This window comes from Hibiscus syriacus, unplaced genomic scaffold, assembly GCF_006381635.1.
Source record: "Hibiscus syriacus cultivar Baekdansim isolate YM2019G1 unplaced genomic scaffold, ASM638163v2 tig00110462_pilon, whole genome shotgun sequence".
In the NCBI taxonomy this organism is placed as follows: Eukaryota; Viridiplantae; Streptophyta; class Magnoliopsida; order Malvales; family Malvaceae; genus Hibiscus; species Hibiscus syriacus.
In genome coordinates this window covers 2785182-2796993 of record NW_024062747.1, presented here as the reverse complement: position 1 = coordinate 2796993, position 11812 = coordinate 2785182, and the positions used below count along the sequence as shown (strand labels likewise).

The window sequence follows — 11812 nt, the reverse complement described above, 5'->3', positions numbered from 1 at the left end:
ATAAATTAGGGCCGAAGAACAAAAAATTAATTTAAATTAAATTATATAATTTAATTTTTTTAAGATTTAAATCCAACTCGATTAAAATATTAATTTTATAATTTAATCTATTATTTTTTCAATTTTTATTATAATACTCTCTTTTAACTACTTAAATCACTTCAAAATTTCATCCTCTTCAAACTTCAATTAAAGCACTAACGAGTAACGATGCTCTAGAGTTGCTTATAGAGACCATCTTTTCAAACCATACTTTTCTCCCAGTTCTAAAATGGGTTCACCCAGAAAATCCCTCTGTTTGCTCTATGTTTCTCTGTTATCAGTCATAATCTTTGGTGGGTCTCTTACTTCCTTCACAATAGCTGCAGATTTCACCAACTTGGTCTTCAAGGGCTGTGCAGACCAGAAATTTCAAGACGCACCAGGGGTTTACTCACAGAACCTCAGAAACCTCATGTCAACTCTGGTTTCACAGTCATCACAGAAACCATTCCCCAAGGCAAGCTCCGGCGAGGATCCGAATGCAATAATGGGGCTTTACCAATGCAAGGGAGACCTTACAACCAGCCAGTATTATACCTGTGTCAGTAAGATCCCAGAAATGATCGATAAGCTTTGTGGAAAAGCTGTTGCTGCTCGGATTCAGCTGAGCGGTTGTTATTCGAGGTACGAGATCGTTGAGTTCAAACAGGTTCCGGCGACTGAGTTTCTGTACAAGGTTTGCGGGTCATCGCGAGCGAGTGGAGCTGAGTTCGAGAGCAAGAGAGACGCCGCTTTCAACATGGCGGAGAATGGTGTGAAAAGTGATGGCGGGGACAACTTGTTTTACACCGGACAGTATCGACCGTTTTACGTTCTGGGGCAGTGCGAGGGTGATTTGAAAACGAGTGATTGTGGGGATTGTGTGAAAAGTGCTTTCGAGACTGCGAAGGAGGACTGTGGTGACTCGGTTTCAGGGCGGGTTTATCTGCAGGAGTGCTTCATTAGCTATAGCTACTATTCCGATGGAGTTCCGACCATATCCTCACCTTCAGGTAAAGAACAATAAATTATCATCCAGTTCCGACCATATCCTCACCTTCAGGTAAAGCACAAGAAATTATCATTTGCAATCTTGAATTCTCGGGCCAAGGCTCCATCTGGACCTCTAAGTTTTCGGTTTATACTCCAAAGATAAAGCTAGTGACATTAAACAATGATGTAGATCGTGGCTAATGAAAAAAGAGATTAGTCTCTTTGTAAGGAAGACAGGTGGATTTCCATTTCATTTCCTTGGGTTTTTGTGTTATATATTTTCACTTTATTTTCACCTGACTTTCAACCAAACACATTTATAAAATTGGATCGAATAAAAATTCATCGGATTTGAATATTTTGATAATCCCTTAATATAATAACAATGTTGTAGATGTCCCTTGTTTATTATTAACGGTCCTTTAATTTATGTTGGTAGCCTGGTTCCATTTTTTGTCTTGGAATCTTCACCTAATAAGCCAACCTACTTGCAAAATCAAATATGATGAGGTATAGTTTTTCAACTGGTGTAGGGACAGGGACGACGAGGCAAAGTACTCAGAGGACGGTGGCAATCGCTGTTGGAGGAGTGACCGCTTTGGGGTTCATTATCGTTTGTCTCATGTTTCCGAAATCAGTGTTGAAGAAACGAATAAGCAAGCATGCAGGTTATGTTACAATGTCTAAAACACTTACTCATCTCTCACAAGTTTCGATCATTAACTTTGTCGATGTTTGGAAATTATACAATTTCTCACATGATTATGTGCAGGGTATTGAGAAGATGAGCTTCGCGGTCTAAAATGTAGAAATTTCCATGGGACATGAATACTAACCATTTTAACTTGCAGGTTGTTCTTTCATATGTATATATACATTTTCAAGGTTATAACATATAAGCAAATGTTTTTAAATATTCTTATACTTGAAAGAATTGCAACTTCATAATTATGATCAAATATCTACTGAATACGAAAGTATAACGTGTACACTTTTACTGGACATGTTCCCTCATTGTGCATTTGCAGGCTGCTTAAGCGCTTGCCAGGGCTCCGGGAATGCTACCGATTTCGCTAGGCACTGCACATTCATCTCCGTCTTCCTCTGTTTCCCAGAGGAAACTAGCATAAGCTGCTTGAACATGGCTGTAACAACAGAAAAATCAAGTATACAGATAGGGAAACAACGATGAAGAGTGAAAGCAAATTATGATTACCAATCTTGAGGAGATGCTTGAACTGCACGTTCGAAGTAGCTTGAAGCTCTTTCTTCATTACGGTGTAGCTCCCACACTAACTTGGCGTATTGCGACAGGGTTTCACCGTCTTTCGGATCTGCTAGAATGGCTCGACTGTAATACTCTTCTGCTCCTTGAAGGTCTCTCTTTGACTGTTGAAAAATGCTCTCAATGATTACCATCTCAGAAAGAAAGAAAATGAAAAGGTGAATCAAGTGTAAACTAGTAATGGAACACTAACCTGATACAAAAACTGAGCATAATTCCTCAAAAATATTGCGTTCCCTGGATTTTCCTTCACCATTCTCTTGTAATACTCCTCGATTTCACCATCTCCATTAGAGCCTGCTGAGTTAAACTCACCTCCACCACCACCCCAACCACCACCACTCCTGTTACCACCATCCATTGCTGCCTCAACTCCTATAGGAAGAAACATTTCTACACCCACCAACCCTTTTTCATCAGTGACTTCAACCTTTTCATTCAACGACAGGTTCTCCAAGCTGATTGAGTTGAATCCATGGCTACTACCATTTAAAGCAGCCGTTACCTTTTCTTCATTTTCTTCCATCTCCTCTTCCTCTTCTCCTTCAAAATCACTCTCGTCTTCTTCCTCACGCCTTGCGCCTGAATTATAGAACGAAAAGGAAGGGATGGTTTGCAACATCAAGCACTTGTTTCTTGCAGGCAGCTTCTTGGGGTGGTTCTGATTGTAGAATTCATCATTGCCATTGCGAGCAGAATAGGCGAGTCCTTCCAAGTTCCCATCAGATTGCGCCCGGCGAAAACCTTTGAGTTCGAAATCCGAACTCTGGTCGACAACGGAAGGAGATATAGGAGAGGAACCACAAGAAGCTACAGTAGAGAGATGGACTGAGCCTGGAGAGGGATGAAATGAGAGTCTGTTGCCATGAAAGGAGCTTGATGGGTAGTGCCTGAAGGGGCTGCTGGTTTCATGGTAGTGATTGTTGTTGTTAGGACTATCAGCAGCTATGGAAGATACGAGTGATCCAAGAACCGGAGTTGAAGAACTTCTTAGCAGCATACCCCTGTTTTAGTTTTGAGAAAGAAAACAGCTTTTAATAAACGTTTGAGGGAAGAAATGCAAAAATATTGAGAATCAAAGTTGGTGTTATTATACCTTTTATAGGAAAGAGAAAGCATATAGGAAATGAACATGCAGCTTCTTGTTTGGTCCCCCTTGCCCCCAGAAAAAAAGAATTTTCTAGGATGTTTAAAATTATTTTTCATAAGAAAGTTTTAAAATCATTTGTGTGGTGGATATGGCTTTGGTTTGATCTTCATCCTGGGAGGAAAACATCAACTTGTCCTCTTTTCTTTGCAAGCCTTTGAAGCTGGTAAATTTTTCTAAAAAAAGTTTAATTTTAAATTTTATTTATCAAATTGAAAAATTAATCATTATTATGATTTGTTGGAATTTTTTTTATTAATATTCGATAGAATTACTTTGACCTTTATTCTTTTTTTCTTGAATATTTTGATCCTCGATATTTTATTTTAGAGTAAAAAAAATTCATATTTTGGAACGTTAATTAACTAACCGTTTCTATTTATAAGGGAGATTTTTACACCAAAATGAAACATTAATGAGTGGTAAAATGCCCTAAAAAAATAGGGTATAAAATGACCATGTTATAAACGTTAAGAATATTATATTTTTTTTATAAATAAGGTCATGGGTTCAATTATGATGTTTTGCATTGAGTAAATTATATGGAGAAAGTTATCTTACGATAAATATTTATAATATCTAATATGAATTAATTGATTAATATTTAAAAAAATTAATAAAATCCAGAAAAATAAAAGGAAATGACATGGGCATATGCGAGTCATGAGATTCCTGGCTAATTACTTGGCTTTGAAAATTCAGTGGTTATGCCAGGTTGGTATAAAAGCTAGACCAAAGAAACCAAAACCCAAGCTTGTGGCGTTCCATGTAATATGTGATGTAATTACCACGTTTTACAACGTTAGATACGTGGATTTTTAAGGTCTCCCCTACTCGGTTTCATCACCGTACACGTAAAACCTCATGTTTTGGAACATTCTGCTGTGGAACAGGACACACTAATCATGTTCTGCATTGCTTCAATAATGCACGCAATTGGACAATTTGAAGAGTTATGAATTTTGGACCTTCCCATTTCGTTATCGTATTGGAATCTTGCCTTTTTGCATCTTCAAATTGTTGCATTTTGTCAAGAAAGCATCAAACCCAAGTTATATTTTTTTTTATTCTTACAGAATAAGTTTATGCTCTTTAAATAATTAATATATATATATTTTTAAAGTGTTTATATTCTGTTTTAGCATCACGATTGATATATACTCTACAAAAAGTCATGGTGATTTATAAAATAAAAAATACGAAATGTGAGTATTTGTATACAAAATTTTTTTCTTTAAAGAAAAGTCGTTCAAAAGTAAGCATTGGGCCATCGACTCGTATAGTTATAATCAACCCATTGAGAATACAGAAAAAGTCAGAAGCCCAAATCTTTTTTTCATCCGGGTTACAAGCGAGTCGAGCTTAAGGATCACATCACAGCTGACTCCAAGCATCGCAAATTTCGTACACACAGCGTCACATTGAAAGAGATTAAAACGAAACCTACTTTGAAGGTAGAAGGGTTACGGGAACATCCATTTGTGGCGTTAGGAAGAAAGACATGTTGGCGAGAAGGTTGACTTCTTTCTTCAAAAGTTCTCCCTCTTCAAAGGTTTCCAGGTACATTTTCTTTTTTGTTTGCTTCAGTTCTTTCGTCATTCTTTCTTTTTTTGGAGTTAAAGTTTAAGCATATCCTTTTTGGGTTGAATTAACTATTACTGCTACCCATTCCCATACTCAGCTGATTTTTTGTTAGATATTGAAAGTTTAGGGTTTCCAAAACTGTAAAAAAAGGGATTTCAAGTTTGCCCAAGTTGCCTTTTAGGCTCAGTGTCAAATCCCAGACAGAGAATTAGAAATTCAATATGCAGATAGTTCCTTCTAAGTTGTCACATTAGTATTTTGTAATTATAAGTTGAGTTTGTGGTTCATGTATGCCGTAATGCTTTTATTTTTGGTGTGTTTTTAGGCTCCTCCAAAAGATAAATTGATAAGAGTTTACTTGTTTGATTGTATTATGCAGCTCTGGAAATTCTGTGAATGAGGAAACGAGCAAGTGGTTTGGTCGGAAAGCGGTGTCTTTTGTCTTGATTACTGTAACAGGTGGTGTAGCCTTGAGTGCTCTTGATGACCTTGCAATCTACCATGGTTGTACAAGGTATGTTCCACTGCATCTGACACACTACTATTGGATTTTATTAATTTAAGGTCTTTGCCTTTCCAAAGATTGCCAACAAGACTTGCGTTTGGCTGGGCATGAAACAATGGTGGTATTCATTTCAAAATGCCTTACAACGTAGGATGGACTTGGTGTGTCCAACATGTCACGCAGAATTTGTGTGGCAGGAAGTGTCAATGGTCCATGTGCAAAGTTAGTGTGTCCAACTTAGTGTGTCAAGTTTCCTTGGGTTCTTTTAGGACTCGGGGAATTATTCAAAGAAGGTTTAAGTGCTTGAATACCATACTATGTCTTGACTCTTGAATTAAGAGATTGGCTATCAAGTGCCTTAGAGATACTTGCATATTGTTTTATTCCTGTATTATTTATAACACGGGGGATACGAGAAATTGGTAGCTTTTTTATTCGTGTTATTGTCATACAGCTTCTTGTACTTGAGCCCCAGCAACATAGTTTTGGTGGGCATAAAATTTTGTCTCATTGAAATAAGAGAGAGAGATTTTATTGTCGTATTATTTCTATAGTCTAATGAAAATAACTACTTTATTCCCTTTTTCTATTAGTAGTAATAACAAGTCTTTTTCCTTGTAGGGTACCTTTTCCATTTTTCATCTCATTCTTCACTTTCCGTTTGTAATATATGCAACTTATCCTTACTGTTGGCCTATCAATTTTTCAGCAAGGCCATTGAGAAAGCCGGTAAGCATCAGGCAGTTATAGATGCTATTGGGGAACCGATTAAGAAGGGACCATGGTACAATGCTTCTCTTGCAGTTGCTCACAAGAGGCGTTCTGTATCTTGCACATTTCCCGTGTCTGGACCACAAGGCGATGGAGTATTACAATTGAAGGCAGTTCGTAATGGAGGTTAGTTTCATCTGATCATGTGCTTCTTCTTTTCTTTTACAAAAGTGTAACCTCCAAAATCAATCACCTTATCATTTGTCAGTTGGTATGCTTACTCAATTCTTGGTGGTAAGTTTTTTCGTAAATAGCTTCCCTGTGGAATTTGCACATTGTGTTTTAATGAACAATTGTAAATTTGTAATTTCTCAATCCATCTTCATTCCAAATCATTCATTAGGCAGTTGGCTTTGTTATACTCTCTTATTCTGAATCATTCATAAGCTGGATATGTATTTCTCTTTCTACCCGAAGCCATTCTGAAATGGGGTTCTTTTACAGATGATACTTGGTATTCTTATTTCCTTCCTCGAGACTGGGAAATCCTAATCATGGAAGCCCTTCTACATGTTCCTGGGAATGAAGAGAAGCACCGAGCATTACGAATTAGTCTCCTGGAAAACATCCCTTATCCAGCTCAGAGGGCATGCAGTGAATGCAGGCCTCAGAAATCTGAGAATGAAGAGAAGAAATGAGAACCCATACTCGAGAAAGTGGCAAAATTGTTCTTTCCTTTGGAGTTCGAATCCAACTCTTCTCATGTCAAAACTCCATATCTGATGTGTCCCTGCAGATGAATAAATTTTGTGAAATTTTGCTGTCTTCTGTAGCTTAAAATATGGTAAAAACACCAATTATAAATCTGGTTAATGGGCAGATAGGATTCAAATAACTTTCCTTGTTAAAATAAAACTTTCTTTCAGAGAGCCCGATTTGTTTGATGGAGTTTAAAGGGTGAATCCCTGTGATAATAAAAATTCATTGTTCAAACTTCAGAGTGTATCTGCAATTTTTATATCCCTTCTTCCAGTTATTGCATGTAAATGGTGAAATATTTTTTACTATATGTTTAGAGGTACAATGGATTTATCATCTTGCTTGACTCAGTCCCCGAAAAACGGAACTTTATTTGCAGGAGAGAGCCAGCTTGATATACTGTTGATATTCTGAACACTGAACCAGTGATTACAAGCTTTTAACAAATACAATGCTACATACAAAATAGAATATAGTTTTGGAAAGGGAAATGTTACTCTGTTCCTAGAACAGGCCATTTACGGGTGATGTGCTAAACACTGGCATGTCTTTGGTCGATGCATTTCCGCCATTGCTGCAACTACTGCTTTTCCTCCGAGGCTTTGCTTCACCAAGCATTGTAATCACGTCCCTCATCGATGGTCTGTCCTTGGGGTGCTTGGCTGTGCAGAGAAGTGCTATCCGAACAACTAAAAGCATCTCCTCTTGAATATGCTTACAGTTCCCTAAGTTACGATCTAATGCCTCTTCTAAAGCTTTGTTATCTCCAACCTTTCTCCTAATCCAGTCAACAATATTGACGGATTCTCCGAACTCTGAATCTAAAGGTCGTTTCCCTGTTAAAAGTTCGAGTAAAACCACCCCAAAACTGTAAATGTCGATCTTTTCATCTACCTTCAAGGTGTATCCATACTCTGTTACAGGATCATTAAGAAATGAATTAGGATTATCTATAAACAGGGAATCAAATCCATGGAAATGAGATGTCAAAACTGCAGACTTACCAGGAGCTATGTAGCCGTAAGACCCTGCAACCATCGAGACTGTTTCATTCTTTCTGACCATCATCCTTGCCAAACCGAAATCAGCAATTCTTGCCTCGAGATTTGCATCAAGCAGTATGTTTTTCGACTTGATGTCTCGATGTATAACAGGTGGATGACAATCATGGTGGAGATAAGCAAGCCCTTGTGCAACTCCAAGTGCTACGTTATACCTTGAAACCCAATCTACCATCAACCGACCGGCTTGTTTGCCATTCAAGGCATCCGCTAAACTACCATTTTGCATAAACTCATACACTATCATCGTACTAGTATCATTATGAAGGAATCCTAATAACCGAACTATGTTTCGATGCCTAAGTTTCCCTAGGAGATTCACCTCTCCGACGAAATCCCCACAGTTTCCAGATTCGACATCAGCTCCCGATCTCCACAACTTCTTTACTGCTACAACTGCATTTGACTGTGGCATCTCTGCCTTGTATACGACCCCGGTGGCTCCCATCCCAACCACGTTTGTTTCTTTGATACAGGCTAGGATGTCAGCAGCTGTGAAACCAAGTCTTTGGAATGCCATTAGTCTCCATGGCCATTCTCCCTTTCCTGCTTCATACCTTTCTACAAAGCAACCACCATTCGAGTACATCCTTTTATAGAGCAATCGCCCACTGATGAATAACATTCCAGTTGCTAGAACCAATGAAATCCCAATGAAACATTCGACAACAATATGCTTTGCTCGCAAGCTTCTTTGCCTTGATGAAGAAGTTGCTGAATATAAGTTACACGGAGGGAGAACACCACCACAGAGACCGCCATTGCCGACGAGGTCATTTGGATTGATTGTTCTTAGCACACCGTTTGCTGGAACCAGACCCTCTAGTTTGTTATATGAAACATTGAACATTTCTAAAGCTGGAGAGCTTCCGAAACTGTTATGTATCCCACCTGTTAGAGAGTTGTTAGACAAATCAACAACAGCCAAAGTGGGCATCATTGCAATTGATTCTGGAATTTCTCCGGTCAATCGGTTATTCCTCAGATTCAAAGTGACTAATTTCTCACACGAAGCAATGCTAGCTGGTATGCTTCCTGTGAAATGGTTTGTTGACAGATCAAGCACAGAAAGTGAAGGCCAATCCTGAAACTGATCTGGGATTTCACCAACCAAGTTATTGTTTGACGCGATGAATGTTTGCAGGCTTGGGATTGAAAGAATGGTAGATGGAAGGGAAGATTGAAGGTCATTACTAGAAAGATCAATAAAAGAAAGTGATGTAGAAGAAGTTATATCCTCCGGGATTTTCCCGGTGAGGCTGTTATTCGCCAATTCTAACCTCTGAAGCATCCCAAGTTTACCGAGTCCAACCGGAATTGTCCCGGATAGAAGATTGTTCTGCATTCGAACACGAACAAGCGACGAACAATTAGATAAGCTGATTGGCACCGGACCTGAGAAAGCATTGTTGAATAGAATGAGCTTGGTGAGAATGCCTCCATTGCACAAGGTTTCCGGTATTTCACCAGTGAACGAATTGGATGATACATCCAACCACAGCAATGGAGAATTCTTTCCAAGATTGACCGGAAGTGATCCTGACAGGGAATTGTTCCACAACTCAAGAACCTGCAATTGTGTCAAACCTCCGATTCCAGCAGGAACCGAGCCTGATAACTGATTGCACATTAAGTTCAAGAGCTGTAAGTTCTTAAGCTCGGAGAGCTCATCAGGGATTTCTCCAGATAACTCGTTATCAGATAAATCCAGCACCTGCAACGAAGTGATGTTTCCGATCGACCGGTGAATTTTTCCTTCCAAACTGTTCTGATACAAGAAAACTGTTTCAAGTAGCTTGAGTCTCCCTAGTTCAGCTGGAATCTCTCCACTAAGATTGCCCACAGCCAAATCAAGGTACTTTAGACTAGAAAGGTTACCGAACTCAACCGGTATACCGCCTTCGAATTCATTGTACCCCATAATTATAGTTTCCAGTGATGAAAGTTGCCCGAGTTCCCGCGGTATCTGGCCAGTGAGATTATTCCCTGAAAGGCCAAGAAATTTCAACTTATGCAAGTCCTTGAAAGACCTTGGAACTGAACCTTGGAAGAAATTTCCCCTCAGGTCTAAAGTCTCCAATGAAGTTACATTGCCGAGATCCTGAGGGAGCACACCTGTGAAACTATTGCTCGAAGCATTCAGCAATGTTAGCCCCGAAGCTCTTCCAAAACCAACAGGAAAGCTCCCATTGAATGAATTCTGGCTCACGTCAATGCTGTTGAGTAATGTGAGATTGGTTAGAGTTTTCGGCAAGGCCAACGACAGTTCGTTGCAGCACAAGTTGAGAGAACTAAGGCCTTTCAGCTGTCTGACATCGTCCGAAACTCGTCCGCTGAGATTCATATACGAGAGATCAAGCTTTTCAACTGCCCCATCAGAGTTGCACCGTACTCCAGTCCAGTTACAGTGAGCCGAGTCCCCGTTTTCCGGCAACTTCCAATCCCGAAGGCTGTTCAATGGATCAATGAGACCGGCCTTTATCGATAACAAAGCCGATACTTCATAGTTCGAGTTGGTTTTTTCACTGAAAGAACAAGAACCAATGCGGCAGCACAGGAAGAAGAAGAACAAAAAGTGGGTTCCAAGCTTCATATTGATCTTCTTGACTGGCATCTCAGTAGACCATTTTTGACATTGAAGAACTAGTAGTGTAGCAGGAACAAGCACGGTTACATGTATTTTTGAGCTTTGATGATAAAGTGATGGGGGAAAGAAGAAGACTGATTAATGTATAAGTTTCGGCATATAAATATTAAAGAAATGGGGATAATTAGTTTAACTATTGGAGAGCTCGTGAGATCTTGGGTTCTGGGACGGCTATTAATCCAAGTAACAACGGGGAGGCTTTTGGACTTTATTCGAAGTTTCTCCGACATTAAACATGGAAAAAAATGCGTTTATTCCATTTTTAAATCAAAGGTTTAATTATGATACCAATACTTTTGCTCTTTCAAATTTTAATATATAGTCTCTTTTACTTTTAATTATAGGGATCTAACCCTTCTACACCTAATTACATTCAAAATCAATTATATAATGACTTTTTAGATTGAGGACCAAAATGAAATCCGAATTTTAATGTTATACCAAGTATTTGACTTAAAGAGAAAAATAGTAACAAGAGTAGAAATCGATTTTTTATAAATCTGAGGTAAATACAAGGTAGTATCTATCGAAAGACTTTCAATCATTTGACAATGAATGTTCATACCCCTTCATATACGTGCTCAAACTCAAAATCTAAAAGGATAATAACAAATCTCTTAATCACTAAGATTGTTTGGTTCCTCCTAAAAATTGAATTTAAATATAAGGATATAAATGATAAATCACTTGGTCAACTTAAGAGATTAATGATTGGCATTTCATCTCTTATGCTTATTACCTGTCACCGCTGAGTACAATATGCAACTGTAAAGACAGCGCACGTTGAATGCATTATTGATGTAAACCACATTTCTCCCTGCTCATTTGAAGAATTTTACTCCCTTCAATTAAACAGAGTATTAAAGCACGATATATATAATAATAAAGAAGGGTGGTTATTTGTAAAAAAATCACTCAATTCTAATCTTTTATAAAAGAAAGACTATAGATACTAGAACATGAAGTCTAGGTTACTCCATGTAAAGGACTTCATAATGATACAATAAAAAATGAGAGACACTATTGACAATTGGGTCGATTACATAGACAAAAACAGCCTTAAACCTACTTAAATTAAAACCGTAAATAAATATTTAAA

At 38.3% G+C, this 11812-nt stretch overlaps 4 protein-coding genes across 4 annotated transcripts; 2 read left to right on the top strand and 2 right to left on the bottom strand.

Annotated features, from left to right (window-relative positions):
* The first annotated feature begins 250 nt into the window (after positions 1–250).
* Positions 251–1816, top strand: LOC120126873 (plasmodesmata-located protein 1-like). Its single transcript, XM_039144930.1, has 2 exons — positions 251–1034; positions 1548–1816. The coding sequence occupies exons 1-2, from the start codon at positions 272–274 to the stop codon at positions 1814–1816; spliced, it is 1032 nt and encodes a 343-aa protein (XP_039000861.1). The 5' UTR covers positions 251–271.
* Positions 1817–1991: 175 nt separating this feature from the next.
* On the bottom strand, positions 1992–3352 carry LOC120126899. Its single transcript, XM_039144942.1, has 3 exons — positions 2493–3352; positions 2231–2403; positions 1992–2159 (listed from the first exon to the last, which is right to left on the bottom strand). Exons 1-3 carry the CDS (start codon positions 3297–3299, stop codon positions 2048–2050), a joined length of 1092 nt encoding a protein of 363 aa, XP_039000873.1. The 5' UTR covers positions 3300–3352; the 3' UTR covers positions 1992–2047.
* Positions 3353–4873: 1521 nt separating this feature from the next.
* LOC120126762 lies at positions 4874–7272 on the top strand. Its single transcript, XM_039144859.1, has 4 exons — positions 4874–5006; positions 5410–5544; positions 6245–6432; positions 6751–7272. The coding sequence occupies exons 1-4, from the start codon at positions 4948–4950 to the stop codon at positions 6942–6944; spliced, it is 576 nt and encodes a 191-aa protein (XP_039000790.1). The 5' UTR covers positions 4874–4947; the 3' UTR covers positions 6945–7272.
* A 36-nt stretch (positions 7273–7308) lies between these two features.
* Positions 7309–10733, bottom strand: LOC120126761 (MDIS1-interacting receptor like kinase 1-like). Its single transcript, XM_039144858.1, has 2 exons — positions 8010–10733; positions 7309–7919 (listed from the first exon to the last, which is right to left on the bottom strand). Exons 1-2 carry the CDS (start codon positions 10678–10680, stop codon positions 7510–7512), a joined length of 3081 nt encoding a protein of 1026 aa, XP_039000789.1. The 5' UTR covers positions 10681–10733; the 3' UTR covers positions 7309–7509.
* Positions 10734–11812: the final 1079 nt, after the last annotated feature.

Coding starts and splice junctions, on each gene's coding strand:
- LOC120126873 (XM_039144930.1), top strand. CDS start 272: ATGGGTTCACCCAGAAAATCCCTCTGTTTGCTCTATGTTTCTCTGTTA. Junction 1,035..1,547: donor GACCATATCCTCACCTTCAG/GTAAAGAACAAT, acceptor CAACTGGTGTAG/GGACAGGGACGACGAGGCAA.
- LOC120126899 (XM_039144942.1), bottom strand. CDS start 3,299: ATGCTGCTAAGAAGTTCTTCAACTCCGGTTCTTGGATCACTCGTATCT. Junction 2,404..2,492: donor ATGCTCAGTTTTTGTATCAG/GTTAGTGTTCCA, acceptor ATTTTTCAACAG/TCAAAGAGAGACCTTCAAGG. Junction 2,160..2,230: donor CAAGCATCTCCTCAAGATTG/GTAATCATAATT, acceptor CTGTTGTTACAG/CCATGTTCAAGCAGCTTATG.
- LOC120126762 (XM_039144859.1), top strand. CDS start 4,948: ATGTTGGCGAGAAGGTTGACTTCTTTCTTCAAAAGTTCTCCCTCTTCA. Junction 5,007..5,409: donor CCCTCTTCAAAGGTTTCCAG/GTACATTTTCTT, acceptor TGTATTATGCAG/CTCTGGAAATTCTGTGAATG. Junction 5,545..6,244: donor ATCTACCATGGTTGTACAAG/GTATGTTCCACT, acceptor TCAATTTTTCAG/CAAGGCCATTGAGAAAGCCG.
- LOC120126761 (XM_039144858.1), bottom strand. CDS start 10,680: ATGCCAGTCAAGAAGATCAATATGAAGCTTGGAACCCACTTTTTGTTC. Junction 7,920..8,009: donor TTACGGCTACATAGCTCCTG/GTAAGTCTGCAG, acceptor ATCCTGTAACAG/AGTATGGATACACCTTGAAG.